This window comes from Petromyzon marinus, chromosome 26 (assembly GCF_048934315.1).
Source record: "Petromyzon marinus isolate PM22_M1 ecotype Great Lakes invasive population chromosome 26, UKy_Petmar_22M1.pri1.0, whole genome shotgun sequence".
Lineage (NCBI taxonomy): Eukaryota > Metazoa > Chordata > Hyperoartia > Petromyzontiformes > Petromyzontidae > Petromyzon > Petromyzon marinus.
The window spans coordinates 9861020-9880991 of record NC_133692.1 but is presented as its reverse complement, the minus strand read 5'-3'; the positions used below and the strand labels follow the sequence as shown (position 1 = coordinate 9880991).

At 48.0% G+C, this 19972-nt stretch overlaps 1 protein-coding gene across 4 annotated transcripts in view; it reads left to right on the top strand.

The window, feature by feature from the left end:
- Window positions 1-8984, top strand: part of LOC116946253 (voltage-dependent T-type calcium channel subunit alpha-1H) — a 363323-nt gene extending 354339 nt beyond the window's left edge. For 3 of the 4 annotated variants that reach the window (XM_076069824.1, XM_032961269.2, XM_032961270.2), the window contains exon 36: window positions 373-8984. In XM_076069824.1, coding sequence (XP_075925939.1) covers window positions 373-1383 — 1011 coding nt within the window. In that variant the 3' untranslated portion in view covers window positions 1384-8984. The remainder of the gene's footprint in view (window positions 1-372) is intronic. The other variant, XM_076069825.1, reaches the window with a different exon arrangement.
- Window positions 8985-19972: the final 10988 nt, after the last annotated feature.

The window sequence follows — 19972 nt, the reverse complement described above, 5'->3', positions numbered from 1 at the left end:
AATGGCCATGTGGGAGCACATCCGTGCGAGCGTTGTAGATGTAAAGCCCTCTATTAATCCACTGCTGGATGAGAGCCCCCCCGCCAGTCCCCCTCCACCCCCCAGCCCCTCCCACGCCGCACGGCTCGTGGGGTGTAAATCGACTGTAATTCATCACGCTGGTCTGTGTGTGGCATTGTGAATGCGGAGAGCACACATGTACAGGGTGGCCCAGATGGCTTGTGACCCCCATTCCATTATGCTTTTTTTTAAAGAAAAGTTTATTTACAACAGAAATGAATGTGCAAACGGAAAAATATATAAAGGGTCAATTCATTTTTTTTTTGGGGGGGGGGGTCACAAGACATTTGGACCACTCTATATACTTCACAGTGGTGCCCTCAGCAGCCCACCGCGTGCGAGTGGCACCGGTGTCGAGTGCGGCGGCGCCGAGGGTCAGAGTGCCTGGCAGTGTCAACTGGGATGCAACGCCTCCTTGCGCAGGAGGCGACGGCTGCCGACCGGTCCCCGAGGCACGTGGAGCTTCCGGGGCGCCGACGCAGCCGCGGCGTCTCTCCCGCAGATGGGTCGCCGCGAGCCTCGCCCGACGGCGCCCTCCACCGGCCTCCGGCACCCGAGCTGATTCCCGACGCTCACGCGGACGGGATGACGGCGGCGGCCGGCCGGCTTCACGCCGGGGGCGGCGGCGGCCTCCACGAGCGGGCCCGGGTCGTCCGCATGCAACGACGCCACTCGGTGGACGTTTACCCACGCGACGGGCCGACGGGCTGCTCGTCCCGCCGTCCGCCGCCCTCGCCGCCGCGGGCGTCCAACGGCGGCGGCGGCTCGAAGGTCTGCGTCGGAATCGGGTGGCGGAAAGCGCCGACGTCGCCGTCGCCGCCGTCGCCGCCGCTCATAACCGTCGTGGCGCCGGGGGACGCCACGGAGACCGCGGCGCGAGGAGCCCCGGAGGCTCGGCGACGCTGCATTTCGTACGAGTCGCTGGCGAGGAGGACGGGGACGCCGCCTGTTAGTCATCAGCTCCATCAGCAGCAGCTCCATCATCATCAGCAGCAGCAGCAGCAGAATGAGCGTTGTCCCGACGGCCATGGGCGTGAGCGCGGACGCACGCTGCCGCCGTCGTTGTTGGCTGTGCCCGGCGACGGCGGTGCGCCGCCGTCGCCGGTGCGAGGGCCGCGCTGTGCGGGACGCGGCTCCGTCGGGAGCCTCTCCGAGTTGCTGCTGCTGAAAGCGGCGGCGGCGGCGGCGGAGGATCCGCTGGTGAGGCCGAGGACGGCTTCGCTGGGTGTCAAGAGCGGCACGTGCGGTGGGGCAGCCTCGGGGTCCAGGAGAAGCTTGGTGGCGGACGATGGGGAGAATGGCAGCGGCTGCGACGGAGTCTAGGTCTCCCTCGAGCGAAGGCAGAGGACCGGCCGACGGCGCTTGAGGGCGGAGTCGTTATAAATCGAGGTGCAGCCGTGAACATTTGTTTTTATTTTACTCAGCGAGGGTTAATGTGCGTAACTTATTTGCGTCTCAGCGAGGCGCTCCACTCGCGTGATCTCCTCCCCAAGCCGTTCGCCGGGGTGAACCGAGCGAAAGAAATCAGAGGAAGGAATCGGTGTTGATGTTTTACGGGAGATTTTTAAACGATGGACTTTTGTCTGCATGTGACACGTAGCCTAAATGTAACGATGCACACGCGCGGATGTCCGTCTCGTTTAGCCTTATAGACTGTTGGGTGCAAGCGTTGCCGGCAAGGCACGAGTGAGGAAATGGCGGTGGCCAGCGACACGCATGCCGGGCCTCCTCTCGTCTCCTCATTGCTCTCTTCGATGATGCCACTGCACCGGGTACTCAACTTAGGCCAGCTTTAGATATCAGTGTTGACACAGCTATTGTGCATCATGGAATGCCATCAGACCCAGATCGTTGAGATTGTAAGGCGGTGTGCAAAACACACTCGTACATTGTCTTTACACGTGCACACACAATTTCGCACATACACGTGTATATACGGTGCACACACACACACACTGCCTATCGGGCACACAGATAACTAATGTGTGGCTTTTTTAAGCAATACCTAGCACTTGTAAGTGCTTCCAAAGTCACCCCTATCAACAAGAAAGGAGAGACTTTGTTTAAGATGTGAAAGAAGAAATACCGCGATTAAGGAACAACACAAACCCGTCTCATTGGTCTAGACCCCAACGACAGCCGAGCCTGTGAAGTCCCAGTGGTCGCAGGACAGGATTAAGATTCCCATTCGAAGAGTATTGTGCACTTTAAGTCTGCAATGTGTCAACACCGGACCACAACACCAATGAGAGAATAACTCAAGTTGTAATCACTGGGTAAAAAGAAAAAAACTGTAAATAAAGCAATTTGTATGCAGACGGAGGAGCGGAGAAGTTATAAATACAAACAACAGTGGGCATTTTCCTAAGGAAGCCAAGCAGGTCAATTAAAAAAAACTGTCAAAGTCGCAAACAAATGAACTCTTTCACGGAATTTCAACAGCGAAGGATAACTTTTATTTATTCTCCCCCCCCCCCTCCTTGTTCTTGGTGCGTCGTCGTTTGTAAACGTGCAAAAAAAAATCCACCCCCGCGGCACCCTCTGGACAGAAGATTTGCAAATGCTGCTTTGTGTAATAAACCGGGGGACTGCACTTTGCGTGCCAGCTCGGAGCTCCAGAACTGAGCGGGCGCTTTGGAAGACTTTTGTCTGCATGCTGAACCAAAAAAAACACTCTCCTCTGCACCGGAATCCGCGTCCACCCTCCCAGCCACCCCATCCTTGCATGCGAAGTGCGTCGCAGAACCAGCCATCGCCCACCGTCACACCCCCTCCAGCACAGTGTTGGGGTTGTGATTGTTTTTTTTAGGGGGGGGGGGGGGCGAAGTAATTCGACTTCCCGGCAGCTGATTTGCCCGAGGTTGTGGAAGTAACGTGACGTAATCCCGTCTACCATGGGCTCTTTGCGGTGCTTGATAACTTTCACGACTCGATTCGGGACAGAAAGTCGCGGGTGGCCTCTCCACGCTCGAATGGCCGTCGGAGCGGTGCTCGCCTGTGTCGGCAGTCCAGCGGTGGAAATTCCACATTTCCTATGGCAGAGGACCAGGCTATCCGTATGACAACCACTGTTGACTTCGCACAAAGTTGTACCGATTTTATAGACCCCCCCCCCCCCCGCCATCACCACCTCCCAGAGAGAGGACGTTATCATTTGAGCCCTCGCTGGGATTTGATTTCAACGCGCCGTTTGCATCACAGAATTAACGACATCTATGCCACGACTGGAGTCTGTGTATCGTGATCACGTGTGCATTATTGGCTGCCGCTGTCTCTGCAATAACCTAATGCTGCCGACCGCGTACATTCCCCACATCGCACGAATATAATTAAACGCAAATCATAACAAAAAAAAGTAACCGACCGAAGTAATGGCAGCCACTGGGCGTGAATACGGGTTTACCGAAACTGGCCGATGTGATTACACTAAAATCCGTTACTCCCCCCAACACTGACACCCTCTGCCATTTGAGCCATCGGACGCCGCGGCGGTCGTGACCGTGGGCGCTGATCGTGGGCTGCGCCGCGGGACGGTGGGAGAGGGGGTTGAGGGAGCGTCGACGCAGTAGGCGTTAGCCCAGAAGTAATGCATGGACGAATGGAAGCATGCCACCGATTGAGAACGTCCTCGAAAGAGCCGAGCGTTGTTTTCTTGTTGTTAGCGCAGTGGGGCACTGGGTAAACTGAACAAAGAGTGGACAGGAATTTGATCAGCGGTGGAATCGAGCTGTGAAGAATTTGATTCTTGCCACTCTCTGCTTCATACGCATATCACCAATGTACTCGTCGCAATGTCCAATCAGCGGCCCCCTTGTTTTCCGCCATCTGCCTGAATTTAGCGAAATAAGCGAGAGGGTGGCGGAAAGATGCACAACTCCCATAGTCCACACCTTTGCGTGTACCGTGTGCCGCCCAGAATCCGTACACACAGAGTGCTGCGACTATTGAAGTGTTGGTGTCTGTTCCACCTGAAAATGTGGGGCTGTAAGGAGCGATGGGAGGGGCTGTAGGGGGATATACAGGGACTCCTCTACTTACGAACGAGTTAGGTTCCAGAGGTCTGTACGTAAGTCGATTTGTTCGTAAGTCCAACTTTACTCCTGTCGATTCCAAACATGCTGCACGACATGTACACTAAACACGGGGAATGACTTTAAAAGTTGCATAATTCCCTGTAGATGCCACTGGTTCTTCATGTTCTACAGATGTAGGTGCCACCACCACCGTCTGTTGCGCAGCGGTTGAACTTGCGTATCTCGGTCCGAACAGGGCAACTGGACACACGGACCAGGATTGTTCATATCTCTGAAAGTTCCTAAGTCGAGTGTTCGTAAGTGGAGGAGTCCCCGTATCAGAGATCGGTGGGGCCACGAATGAGGATGAAGGCGACGCTAACAAGGAGCACGTTTGAAGCCCTTGCGAGGCCACGAGCTTGCTCCTCGTTTCATAAACAACGGAGAGGAGGCGTTACTTTTGGGATAACAGTGCTGCTGTTGTGCCGGAGATGAGAGGGGAGGTACTCTGTAAATCAACCCTACGGAGTGCATCTGGATGCATTCGTTGACGCGTCGCCCGACTTGCAAATCCAAATGTGAATTGTTAACACTCTGGTACAACATTGGACATTCGCAATGCAACTCTAACAACAACGTCAACAATGGTGATGCTTTATTTTAGCTACCAAGCAGTATGCAAGGATGCATTTACACCTTACGGTAATGCAGCTGATACCTAACTTCAATTTCCATTTGCTCGAATGAGCACTGAGCGGTGGATACCTCTACGAGCGGACCGTCTTCGTCATTATTGACAGTAGTGGTCCCGTCATACAACATGTGGAATTTCTACGACCGACTCGGGAACTGCTAAGGGGGAAACCAGCACCGCCCCATGCTCCTCCGAGCGTGGTGAATTTTAAGATTATTGCCGTGGTCGCGCTCAAGACAATTGGCAAGTCCGTGGCCTCAAAACTCCCTCACCTCCCTTGGGGCCCATTCGATCAGTTGACTCGCCGTGCCTCCCCGCCTCCCCTTTCACTCCGCGGTTTCGCCCACTCGTCCAGGGTTTTATCTCCGCACCACTGCATATAATTCTGGCATGTTTAAACGTTATTAACGCAACTATATTTAACCATCGTTCAACCTTGATTACAACTGAATGCATAAAGAGAAAGAGAGAGAGAGAGAAAAGTTGTCTTCCATGAACATGATCCGGCACTTTGAGGCTCCTGTACATAAGGACGCGAGAGTTTTAACAATGCCGACACGTTACAAGGTGCATCGCCTGAAACGTAAACGTTGAACGAAAATAATGTTAAGAGGTTTGGCGATTATATGGCAAAAATAAAATCTAGCAAGCGGTATATGGGCTTATACAAAAAAAAGTATGTGCGATTTATTTATGATATTTTAATGCAAACTGAATTAACTTATCAAACCAAACTTTTATAGATTATTTCGTGTCCCTGTTAATGACCTGCGCGCGCCCGCGTGCGTGTGTGTGTGCAACATATGCGTGCTTTGTTTTGGTCATCCGAATTGAAGGTTACATTTGACGGTATTGCGTTTCACGGCTCCGTACTAATGCAGATGTCCACACGGTATTATTGTTTGAACGCGGGGCCACTTTTTAAGTCTGCTGGCGTGGCACCTGGCCGTGTTTTATTTTTGCTCAGAAATGGCTGAGCCACTTCTTTGCCCTGCACCGTTTGTTGTCGAGATCCCGATCGTGTCGCTGTCACTTCTCGTCGTGGCTATTGCTTCTGCCTGTCCTCCATCCCTCCCCAGAATCTATCACCTCCAAAGCGCCTTCATTCAAGGAGTTTAACAGAGTTAAGATAAAAACCGTGACAATATGGATTGATTTAGATACTACCAGGCTTGAGGAATGAAGGATCGCGATAGAGGGTACGTGGGGATCACAAAAGGGTATGGGAGGGATGGGAAGGAGTGCAGGGACGAGGGGAGGGAAGAGGAAGGGAATGACCAATAGAGAAGAGGTGAGGCTTGAAGAGAGGGACGGAAGGAGGTTAAGGAGGGGGGGGGGGGACTTCGTTATGAACAGGGGAAGTTTGTTCCATTGGAGGGGGTGCAAGGAGGGAAAAGAGCAGAAGACCGGATTGGGCACAGGGAGAATGAGGGACCGAGAGAGAGCGAGCGACAGACTGTGGACGAAGAGGACGAGCGGAGACATAAGAGATAAGCGAGGCGAGATGAGGTGGCACAAGTCGATAGAGAGAATGCACAGACTACCGCCTCATTCCTGCCTCTAGAGTGACACCACGATCAGTCATTTCCACTTGGCTCTCAGTCCAATCCGGAATCAGTCTCCAAGTCGTCTTCACTACCACCCCCGTCTTAAAATCTCTCTCGTCTCGCTTCACTCTGCTGCTCTCCCCAAGGCCTCTGCTCAGCGAGCACACCTCCAGGCAATCCCGTGGGTGTTCGCCACTCCTTTACTCGTCCACTGCCCCCACAGTCTGAAACTTCGTTACACATGGACATCCACAATGTTCACATCCCACCTCCACCCCCTTTACGCCTCTATCTATGGTTGTCTCTTTGCATGATGTGCCTTCATGTTTATGTTCTTATGTTACTATCCCCTATCCGCCTTGTTGCTTACTACTCTAAAAAGCCCTCTTAAAAAGATGGATTTATCCTCTCCCCCGGTCTACTCAATGTCCATGGGGTCCCTGGGCTTTTACCTTTGACATCCTGAGGTGGTGTGGTTGTGTTTAGAAGCCCCCTTTTACTGGAAAATACGAATCAACAACAGCCAGGTGCATTTTTTGTCAATATATAAATTGTTAATTTCCGTTGTTTTTCTTATATCAGTTTACAGAAGCGGTTGAATTCTGTTGTTTCTGTAAATAAATAAAGCTGCCAATTACACCGGGGAAAATCTCAACGTTCCAGCTGCAGAACAAAGTGCCACGACGTATTTTTGGTTTTCAAATCTCCCCTCTGGGCGCTGGGCTCCCCAGTAGGCAAACACAATGTGGTTGTGGTTGTCAGGGTCGTCCATACGGGGTGGGGGGGGGGGGTGCAGGGCCCATGGAAAATCCCACACCGTGTGGATCCCATTACAGCCAATAACCGCGACGTCGAAACGCGGGCCCGCCCGCCCCCCCCCAAGCGCGGGGCCCCGGGCAATCGCCCCAATTCGCGCTTACTCTAGGAACGGCTCTGGATGGCCTCGGGGTCACTCGAGCGGGAGATGACTCCAGCGAATGCCGCCACACCACTGGATGGCGCTACAGCTGCACCGTTCCGTACGTGTGGGAGACATCGTGGCAGCGACTTTAAATTCTGACTTGCTCACGAACGAAAATGCACAATGGTGTTGGGAGGCTTCGGACACACGCGTAGATACGTTTCCCGCAAGGCGGCACCCAACGTTGGCATGTGGTTGTAACCATTGGACCAACGTTTCTGCTGGCGGACGGGGCCTCCGCTGATCTCCTGTTGGGGCGTTGAAACAATGGTGCAACGTTTGCCCAATGTTGTTCCTACGTTCCGTGATTCCTGGGCAGTTCTTGTGGGGCTTTTTTGGCTGTCTTTCTTTAACCAACTGTCAAATGATACTCCACCACGTAGGGTTTTTTTTTATTTGTTCCAAACCAACATCATCATCAAACACCACATTAAGTGGGGGGGGGGGGAGGTACGTTTTGATTTGCTTGCTTTATCGTTGTCGTTGGTGACTGATCTAAGGACCATCGACTCCGCTACCCTCGGGGACTTGCTTTAATCACGGGCTGCTGGAACCCAGACTCCAGCAGAAGCCAGCGGTGCCAGCGGTGCCAGCCCCAATTGTGTCCAGGAATCCAACCCATGACGTCAGTGATGCTGGCTCATTGTACACTGGCACAGCCATTTGCGTGTGTGCCAGCAACGTCACGTTAACCCAAGAAGTATATACCCACCCCCACCACCACAATATTTTTTAATTGAAATTCTGCTGTGGTGTTATGGTCCGCACACGGGTACTTGCAAGGCAAGAGATCATCGATTCGATATGATCTCTTGTTGGGACGTTGAAACAATGGTGCAAGTTTATTTTGCTTTAAAACCGCTCTCCTCTGTCCACTCAACAGTGTGATTGGGTTCGCCACACCACAGTCTATTGACATGTCACGTGTAGTTGGGGGGTGGGGGACACACGCGCACACTCCCACCTCTCTCTCGAGACTTCTGTCAAAATGCCCTCTGGAGGTGCTCTCTAGAGCTGCCTCCAGTGGAGGCCCCGTCCACCAGCAGCAGCGTGAGCAAAGCAATTTCAAGGGCTGTACCTTTATCTCTTTATAAAGCACCCCCCCCTCCCCCGCTCCCCCTCCTAACCCCCTCCAATATTCGACAAAAATGAGCACGGCGGATCCGACTCATGTAGTTGTACTGAGAGTGCTGGGCGTTGTTGCAAACCTTGCACGGACTCGCGAGGAGAAATCTCGTTTTGTGAAACCGGCCCGCGTTCGTTGTCGCGTTCACATCTCGTTGGTTCAGTCTCAGCATGGCTCGACAAGGAATTCACCGATTGGGCTGCATCAAGTGGTACCCTCACTTCGCCCGCCAGTGTCAGTGTCGCTGCACCCGTGACGTTTTCAGTGCCAGCAAAGTGCAATAAATGACCCGGCGTTGTGCGTGTGTATGCCACAGTTATCGCAACACTTAACGAAAGGAAAATATATAACCGTAGTCTTTGTTATTCCTGGTAATCGATCGTTGGTTTACTGTGGAATTTATTTTTGTAATCACATTTATGGGTTTATGTTCATCTGTGTGTGCCACGTTTAAAGATACAAACAGAAAAAAAACTATTGGTATGCAGTGTCAAGATTTTGTACGCTAAGCTTTGTAAGCGTATGTGACTCAAGAAAGTTATAGGCAGTTTTTAAGAATAAAATTAAACCCCTATACGATTGCTTTACATGGTATACTCCACAATTATTGCTGTGCACCCTGGAGGGCATTGTGGAATGAACCACTGCATATGGAGGGGGTGAGGGTGTGTCACGCTTGCATGAAAAGATTCCGTGTACACTTCATCACCTGAAACACCCGCGACAGTTGCTCTCTAAAAGACATTGAATACAACAGGTAGTAATTTGTGCAAATTTTACAACAACAAAAAACTAAATGCAACCTTTGTTCATTCCATCCACACTTACATTTCGTTTAATGATACGTATCAGTGTCCTTCGTTTAGACAAGAGCTCCTTGAGATTACTTTTTTTGTAAAGAGACCTAATCAAACCTTGATGTGCGTCCCAAATAGGCCTCGGCAAGGTAAGGTAATTTACCCTTTTTACCGGGTAAAAGGGTAAAGGCGTCGACATGCCAAGGGGTAAGGTAAAGGGTAGGGTAAAGGTAGCTTGGAAGAATTACCCGGTAGGGTAAAGGTAGCGTGAAGTATTACCCCGGTAAATACGGTGCCTTGTTTACCGCTAAAAGCTCCGTGGCGCAGTCCGTGGCCTCCATTTAATAAATATTTAAAAAAACTTTTTTTTTAAAAACACGCTTTAATGAAATGTACTGTACTAGTTGTGGCAGAACTCCACGACTCCAGGAAGTGGCCCCGAAGCTTGCCACAACGTAAGGGGCCCGTGGTGATTTACAGCCAACGTGAGCCGAGCGTGGACAATTAGACCCAAGCCGAAACATAACATATACAAAAGAATGTTTAAAAATATATATTTAAATTTTTATGAATATAGTATTTTTAGATTTAAAGCTTTTGTGACTGCAAGGATTCATCTTCTTTGGTTCTTTCGGTAAAGTCACGTAGAATTGAGAATAAAATAAAATAAAACAATAAAATTCTCACGACGTTTCGGCCACAACACAAGTGGCCTTCAGGTGAAAGGAACAAACCTGTCGGGACGACATGATGAATATATTGAATACATTTATTATATTGATGTAATTTAGACTTGGGTTTTTTTCACATCGGTTTACTGTATGATAGTTGAGCTGTTGCAGCCCCTTTGGCGTCCATGCACTAGGTGCCTCTGTGGATGTGTAGGCTTTGACTTTAACAAAGCTATTTCTGTGACCAGTCACAAGCTAATCCCTCAGTTATTTCAATGCTAAATTCTCCTGTTTGATTTGTAAACCCCTTTGTCAAGGTGCCTCACTTCTCTCAACCAGCTTAAAAGACGCTGCGAATCTTAGCAGCGTTCATTGTAGCTCTGTCGTCCCGACATGTTTGTTCCTTTCACCTGAAGGCCACTTGTGTTGTGGCCGAAACGTCGTGAGAATTAGATTGTTTTATTTACTTATTTTATTCTCATTCTACGTGACTTTACCGAAAGAACCAAAGAAGATTATATTATTGTCATCAGTATGACATAAGTATACCAAGTTTGCAGTCGATACGACATTGGGAAGTGAGTTAAAATTGAGTTACAAGATTTGAGGATACAAGAACAACAACAAGAACGACAAGCGTGTAAAATTGTAATCGAGAGTATTCTATATGAATAAAGCGCTCTGCCTAGCATTTACCGTTATAAACCTTTTTCATGTGTATGGGTAAAAGGTAGGGTAAAGGTAGGCTCGTTGTTTTTACCTTTTACCTTACTTGCTAAAGGGTAAAAGGTAGGGTAGAGTGATTGTATTGTGAAAAGGTAGGGTAAAGGTAGGCTCGTTGTTTTTACCTTTTACCTTGCCGAGGCCTAGTCCCAAACGAGCATCGGGCAGCACTCACCTCCACTGGCAGCGCTGACCCGAGGGTGAGATACTGCGCACTGCTTTGGCAGGGCCCAGGCTATCGCTGCCTTCCCCACAGCGCGGTATTTGTAGTGAGTTTAACGGAGTCGCAGACGTACTCTGTGGAGGCAACGCATTTATTGATACCAACACATGGGGTAACTGCCCCTTAACACATTAACAACCTATGGTGATGGACCACCAGGCTCACTACACTAATGACACTGGGAGTAGCTACAATGGACAGGACCCCAGCTTGGGTCCGGGTCCAGGTCCACGTGTTGGTGACTCTTGTAGGACGTAGAACGTAGATTCTTCAGGATAACACCAGCAACCGGTCCCTCTTGGGGACCCGGCTTATATCCTCCGTGGTGTGGCTGGCTCCGCCCTTAGCCACGACCACCTTCTAGAATCCTCGAGCAGGATCTCAGCCCTGACACGGGACCAGCCCTAGCCCCCACCTGGGGGTCCTGTGTAGACATTACCGGTCACGTGTCCTTCTGGTTCAGCCAGAGTGCCATGGCCCTTAGTAACCCCATTCCCATGGATGGCACTCTAACACCCTATCCTGTAGGGGTCGGCACTGCACGCAGAGCGTGGTGCCATCCAGCGCTGTCAGTCAGCGCTCACCGAGCCCCTCTAGGGCCGGTACTGCACCCACATCCACGTGGCACCCGCGATGTCAATACAGCGCACGCCGTGCCTCTCTGGGGACGGCATTACACAGTGACATCCGCGATGTCACTACATATTCATCAACCGCGACTGACGGTGGGCTGAGTCGATCTTCACTTGGCAGGCATTTACATTTAACTCTGAATTGCAAGTCGAGCCCTTATTTGACCACAGCTATTCTCAGCTGGCTTGAGTTATGGGCAATTTTTTTCAGCCTTCAACTCAAGCACATGATAACCTACATCCACAAAGGATGTTATGGCGTCTTTAACATGCACTTCGTAGCTAATTGCTAGATATCATGGCTGGGCCATTGACAAAAGGTGGATTAAATTGAAACGTTTAAACCACGTGTCGACAGGCAGTGGCTCGCTGCTCAAATGAGAAATGGAGTAACTTATAAGTTGCTTTCCCAGGCGTGGTCGCGGTGGAGATGCCTGTGATCCAACGCTTTGGGGGCAAAGGTTAATGGACCACGTCGAGATCTGTGAAACTCCCAAACCCGCGGGGGCTTCGGGGTGGTCAGGAGATGGTGGTAGTCATCCTTGTTTAACTATTTGACTGTTTACTATTTTATTTGCCAGGTATGGCCCACTGAACTGTATAGCAAAGTGGCTTGTCATGTGGAAATTTATAGCATCCAATGCTCTGAACGCATGTTTCTAAATCTGGAGGGAAAAACCGGAGGAGCCAGACAAATTCCACGTGACCACGCGGAGAACATCCAAACTCCAAATATAGAGGCGTGCGGATCGGGATTGAACCCACGACCTGTATACCAGACGAGGCAGTTAACATCTCCCCACTGCTGCACACCTTAAAGGGGGGGGGGGGGATAGAACATCTCAGGGGAGGCGGGGGGCAGGGAGATGCGTGACACACACAGTCAATGTCACACAAACGTTCAACGTGTTCTAAAAAGGAAATTAGTCATTTGGACTCGTCGGTGAGGCTTTTATTGGTAACATAAAATCATAATCACCCTATTCTGCCATGAAACTCTTAGCACCGTCCGCATGCATAAATTTTTCAGTGGCCAGACGCTTCTTCGTATGTATTTTTAATTTTAAAAAAATCCTTCAGCAGCTTCCTAAAATAATTTTTCAGATTAGCAGCAGCCGGCAGCAGTTTCAATCACTCGGAGGACCAATGCCGGTAATGATCATCACCACCAACCCCTGAAATTTAAATTGGTTTAAATTTTATAGGACATGTGGATGTATGGAGGAAGCGGTGGTGGGTGGTATGATTTGTGTTGCTCTAATGATACATGGGACATGCAAAACATATTTAAGAAATTTACAAGATTGGAAGGCCCATAATCAACGGAATGGGAGCGCTTTTAAAATAGATTTTGAAATTAGTGAACGCTTTTGCAAGGGAGATCAAACAGACGATTGCCGTGAAGTATTACAAATCGTGCTGAAAACGTTTCTCGAGGCTGAATGGAGGCTTTATTTGAAAAAAAATTGCATTATCACGGAATTATTGGCAGATGGTGATATATTAGGAGCAGCAAAACAATGAATGTCACGCCAAAAGAAAATGCAGTAAAAATAAAAACAAGGCAGCCCATTTTAAACTAAAACTAAACTATCTTGATTTTACCAGGTAAGGCCCACTGAGCTATAGCGACCTGGCCATGAATGATAGCTTAACAGAGTGGCTTATTGTAGGGACATTTTATAGCCGCCAAATAACAGAAAAATACCATCTTCTTTGGTTCTTTCGGTAAAGTCACGTAGAATGAGAATAAAATAATAAAATAAGGCAATAAAATTCTCACGACGTTTCGGCCACAACACAAACAGCCTTCATCAGGTGAAAGAACAGAACTGTCAGGATGAAGGCTGCTTGTGTTGTGGCCGAAACGTCGTGAGAATTTTATTGTCTTATTTTATTTTATTATTTTTTTTCTCATTCTACGTGACTCTACCGAAAGAACCAAAGAAGATGAATCCTTGCAGTCACGAAAGCTTTAAATCGAAAGAAAAATACCACACAACAGGGCAGCCCATTATGCCGGCAAGTGGAGTATCTCCGTAATGTTTGGCTCCACGAGTATTGTAGCCTTTCACCGAAACCCCAAGATTGCAAATGAACACAAGAAAGACGTACGTCCCTTTGTCATAGGTTCGTTTCTCAGTCCGCTTGTCCTGGTGAGGGTTGCGATGGCAACATGTTGAGTAGGGCAGTCCAGACGTCCCTTTCCCTGGCGAAGGACTCTCGCACTACTACACTAGACACTGCTATACACTATACACGACTATACACTACTATGCATTACAATACACGACTACAATATACACTACACTACTATACACTACTGCACTATACACTATAACAACCGCCATTCGCCACTAAGTGGTGGTGACGTCACCACGACGCTTGTGCCAGGCTTTGTGTACCATGAGGTCACGTGAAGTGTTGAACGCCCGCTGGGAGGAGGTCACGGGGCAGACCCAGGTGCCACTGGTCGACTGGCTGATGCACCACCTGTGCCCTCTACTGTGCCAACTTGCTGTGCTTTAGGCACCTGGCGCTCCGCTCGTTGTTGTGGGCGTCACTCCGCCCTCCATTGTTGTTGGAGGGCGACTGCCTCCAACTGCCCAGTAGCATCCTTCACGAGCCTCCTCCACAGAGGCCGATCTTGACACCACTGGTACCAGTCATCCGCAAGTCCACTCAGCTCCACGTCCTCCTGTACCACATCACACCATCCCTTCTCTAGCCCATGCCGTGCCCGTCTAGCCCCCTCGATCCACTCGAACAAAAGCTGTTTAGGCATGCGGTGGCTGGGCATGTGGGCTACATGACCCAGCCAACGCAGCCTTGCCTGCCGGAGGAGCTCCTCGATGGGACTTTGTCCAGATCTTTGAAGGATTTGTGAGCTACTCACAATCCAGCCTGGTTAAACCCAGAATGGAACGTAGGCAGGCCAGCCTAAATATTTCTAACCGGCGAAGATGTTCCATTAGAGGAGTCCACGTTTCGCAAGCGTAGAGAAGGGAGGGATGACTGTCGCTGAGAAGACCTGAAGCTTACTGCGGAGAGATAGACCAGGTAGCTTCCACACAGCATTACGCAACCGATGAAAAGATAATGCTGCTAGACTGATTCAGAGTGAGGCCTCTGCTGTTAAACCGGAGCCGGTCATGAGCACACTGCCCAGGTATGGGAAACTCTCCACTCTCTCCACAACTGCCCCATCACCAATTGGGAGTTGTAGGGGTGGAGTTTCCAATGGTACAAAATACCCAGGCAGTTGCTTAGTTTTGGTGGGGCTGATGGTAAGGCCCCACCTCTTAGTGGCAAGCTCTAGGTTCAGCAACAGCGCCTCCAACGCCTCCTCTGAGTGAGCAGCAATTGCCAGATCATCGGCATACATAACGTGGTTGAGCAATAGGGAGCCATCCCTTGACCGCACCCAGGCATCGATCAGCCTCCCATTGTATCAGTATCAGATGGAAATTCCTCCGGTACAGCTTTCGAGGGCTTCACGAACTACGTGGTCAAAATAGATGTTAAATAATGTGGGAGCAAGAGGACATCCCTGTCGCACCCCAGGGTGTACAGGGAATGGCTCTGACTCCCGGCCACCCGGGCCCGCTCACCATCATGAAGGTCCTTAATGATCGTGAGCAGAGGGTCAGGCACTCCGAAAGCACAAAGGACAAACCAGAGCCCAGGCCTACTGATGGTATCATAGGCCTTGACCAGGTCAATAAAGCAGAGATGTAGGTCTTGTTGGAATTCCCTACACCTCTGCTGTAGCAGAAGGACAGAAAATATGGCATCTGTGCAGGACCGTCATTTCCTGAAACCGCATTGGGGCTCCGCAAGCCTCTCCTCGGTGTGCCTATCAAGGCAGAAAAAATGAATAATCCTTGCCAGGACCTTTCCCGGCACACTGAGGAGTGAGCTGCCCCTGTAGTTGTTACAGTCTGTGCAGAACCCGTCCAGTGGTCTATACACTATACACTACTCTACACAGACTCCTAGCTCTTCCGGGGGAATTGCCAGGCATTCCCAGGCCAGCCGAGCGACGTACAGGAATACCTTGCACTTTCGTCTAGTTAGGGACCAAAGCATGGACGAATGTCAAAAATGGACAAATGTCAAAGCAGAGCCTTTATTTTGCCTTGCTCATTAAATTTGACTGTCAAGCTTTTGTTGCAAATTGAGAACCTCATGGGTTCCTTTAGCTTTACCATCACCGCACTTAGGACCCATTATGAATATATTAAAGCACAAAAATAAGTATTTTTTACAGTAATCACAAAAATAAGCACAGTATGAATGCTGTACACGTTTTTTTACAATCACGAAAATAACTACGAACTTTAGTATTATACTGTTATTACAAAAATAACTGTGAATTGTTTACAGTATAATCACAGAAATAAGTACAGTAATAATATATGAATAAACACAAATATAAGAGATGCTCACCGAACGACTTCTATTCAAAGACTGAACGAAAAAGATGGCGCGCGGCGTGAACGTCGTGGAAGGTTTGGGATGAAATCGGACGAAACAGGAAATCCGCGTGGACGAAATGTGAAATGTGGTGATGATTGAAAACGTCTGAAAGAGCGAAGCGACGAAATTCAAGTGGACGAAAGTCAAAGTATCGCTTAGGTTCCGCCATACTAATGGTCTTCGTATGTCATCACGTTTGTACATGTGACATATGACATCACGTCTGTGCATGTGACAAATAACATCACGTCTGTGCATGTGACATATGACATTACGTCTATGCATGTGACATATGACATCACGTCTGTGCATGTGACATATGACATCACGTGGCCCACCAGCACTAATATGTATAGAAACCTACCGGAGCCATTCCATGTTTGTGAAGAACTAGACTATATATATAGTACATGGGTGCATGTATTTGTTATTTCAATGGTTAACCTGGATAATCCATATTCTTGGTTCTTTCGGTAAACAAAACATATTTTTAATAAAATACAAATTATAAAATTAAATAAAAAACATAAAAATGTAAATAATGAAAACAAAATTGAAAATAAAAGCAAAATACCCACAATAATCCATTGAGATGAAACGTGGATTTTGCTAGGGTGTCGTGGAGTGTCAAGTATCACATAGATAGCAACCAAATGATGACACATGTCCACGTATTTTTTGTATATATTACATATTACAATATGCATTAATGGAATGGCAAATACATTTACACAAGAACAGTTCCACAGTGAACACAGGCTAATTGGCTATGTTCAAACTACAGTAAAGGTTTCCAAGACATCTGGTTTGTTGTCTTTGAGATTCAAAGTGAACGTCAATATATTTCCATGCTCCATGTGAGCCTGGAACAGTGCTCATCTCCATCCGATGCCTATGCCTATTCCACATTCCTATGGATGGGACAAGTTCATCGGTAAGTCAACTGCCGTCGAAGGAGGTTCCCGTGATTCCAGTCCATAAAGGTGGTGAGTTTAATATGGACAACTTCCGCCGGTTATCATTGCTACCTACCTTTAAGCAAGCTCTTAGAACGGGAGGTACATCGGCAATGATTTAGGCATCTTGATACATTTTCACTCATCCGAGATGCCCAATCAGGCTTTAGAAAGGGGCATTCAACTTCAACAGCTCTTGTGAATTCTAGATTTGAAGCTTTCGTGACTGCAAGGATCCATACTCTTTGGTTCTATTCGGTAAAGTCACGTAGGTAAAAAAATAAAACAAAAAATCACGACGTTTCGGCCACAACACAAGTGGCCTTCATCAGGTGAAGGGACCGTACTGTCCAGAGGACAGCGTTGGAGTGAAGACAGCCAAGCCCAGGTCGCGTCCTTTAAGCTGTGTTGGAGGAAAAAAAACGCTTTGACAAAGGAATTAGCATAAAATGCTGTAGAGGACCGGCACAGGGGTGGGGAGTTTACAAATGTTGGTGTGAAGGGAAATAAGCTGCTGTGAAAGTTTGGGATACACTACTTGAAAAGCCTTTCCGCGTCCTCTGGTCTAACATCGTTTGAGACGAGGCTCAAAAGAAAGCTGTCTCTGGTGTGGACCAATCAGTTTCAAGGACAATGCATATATTATCAGAGTATGTTTTTTGTTTGCATTCTGACCACAAGTATTGTGGTTAATGCAGACATGATTCTTTGTAAAAGGTTTCAGTTTGGTGTTTTAACATCTTAACACCTATATTCTTGGTTCTTTCGGTAAAATCACGTAGAAGGGAAACAATAAAATAATAAAAATATAAAAGAATACAATTCTCACGACGTTTCGACTGCAACACAAGCAATCATCATCAGGTGTGAAAACCACAGCAACCACTTTTTTTCTAATTTTCTTGCTGTGGTTTTCACACCTGATGATGATTGCTTGTGTTGCAGTCGAAGCGTCGTGATAATTTTATTGTTTTATATTTTATTATTTGATTGTTTCCCTTCTACGTGCCTTTACCGAAAGAACCAAGAATATGAATCCCTGCAGTCACGAAAGCTTCAAATCAAAATCTTAACACCTGTTTTGTTGCCAGAAAAAAAGGGGAAAAACCTATTATCAGCCTTTGACCTCGTGGATCTTAAATGTTAACATTTGGTTTCCAACCTCTGGAATGGATACAGGACTATATGAGGGATGTATTCCAGTGTGTTACAGTGAGGTAGAACCATGAGTCAGATGGAACGGGGTTAAATGTGATATGCCTCAGGGTTCTATTGTTGGCTCATGATGACCATGTCGTAGCACTGAGCCAGCATCATTGAAATCCTGTATTAGAATGCCGGGCCCCCACCCACAACGTGGAACAAAGTTTGATGGGCCAAGCATGGCCATTGATGGCACATGAGCACGTTGTGTGAAACCCAAAAAAATGAGCCTCCTTGCATTGTTCTGTCCATAGGCAAGATCAATAGCTCAAGGCCCCCTCCTTCTCATCCCATTGTCTCCTGCTTATGACTAGACAACTCTGCTCTTGGCTCGCCATATGAACCTGCTGTCCTGAGGTTGATTGTTGGCCACGGGTGGCGAGTGATATCGTGTATGTATGTTGACCTGACCGTGACAATCGGAGGTACGGGGGAAGGACAACAAACTAAAGACAAAAGCAGTTCGAAAGAAATTAGCTTTCAATCGAGATGATTTACAAGCGCATAGCTCCAGTGGCTTCCTAATATCGGGAGGAGCGTTCCATATGACCAGTAGAAGCACATCTGAAAGCGCGTGATTCGGCGGCCATCTTTGTTCAATGGCTAGTCAAAAGCTGTTGCAAGGATAGCCGGAGTTTGCGTGATGGTTTCTCCTCCTCGGGCGAGATCCCCACTTTTTAAATCAACTCACACTGACCAGTGTGGTGAAGTATGGTCAAACTCCCATGACCGGCATTGCATGAGGAAGTCTTGATTAACCAGTGGATTGACAAAGCTGTAAATGTATAAATATGTTAATCATTTCTAATAGCACGCTATTGGAAGCAGACATGAATCAATCACAAGAATTGCATGTTCTATGCAGTGTATATAGGTTCTGTGCGGTGTAATAATAGTTTCCAGATGTGACTTTTTTGCCAATGCATTAAAATATGAAAATTAACTTAGTAAGGGTTTACACAGCGATGAATAGTAGGATTTTTTAAATGTCAAAAATGGTCACCTTGCAAGAACGAGCATTACTTGCCTTCATTGGTGGCCACGAATCAGCGGTAGAAATTCCACATTACTATGGTCGGATTTGGGGGTAGTAGCCTCTTTATATATGTAACAACCATTGTCTCGGCCTCGCTGTGCGCTGCGATGCAACACTATCTGAGAAGTTAACCTCGCATTCAATAAACCTTTGGAGTCAGGGTGAACATCCAACTCTAACATATTTAATTAATTAAACGAGGTAAAACTGATGGAAAAACACAACACAAAATACAGCATCTATTATTACTTGCAATATTAATACAATGAATGAACACTGCAGCATCATAATTAAGTCTTAGATATACAGTGAGGGAAAAAAGTATTTGATCCCCTGCTGATTTTGTACGTTTGCCCACTGACAAAGAAATAATCAGTCTATAATTTTAATAATAGGTTTATTTGCACAGTGAGAGACAGAATAACAACAAAAAAATCCAGAAAAACGCATGTCAAAATGTTATAAATTGATTTGCATTTTAATGAGGGAAATAAGTATTTGACCCCTCTGCAAAACATGACTTAGTACTTGTTGGCAAAACCCTTGTTGGCAATCACAAAGGTCAGACGTTTCTTAAAGTTGGCCACCAGGTTTGCACACATCTCAGGAGGGATTTTGTCCCACTCCTCTTTGCAGATCTTCTCCAAGTCATTAAGGTTTCGACGCTGACGTTTGGCAACTCGAACCTTCAGCTCTCTCCACAGATTTTCTATGGGATTAAGGTCTGGAGACTAGCTAGGCCACTCCAGGACCTTAATGTGCTTCTTCTTGAGCCACTCCTTTGTTGCCTTGGCCGTGTGTTTTGGGTCATTGTCATGCTGGAATACCCATCCACGACCCATTTTCAATGC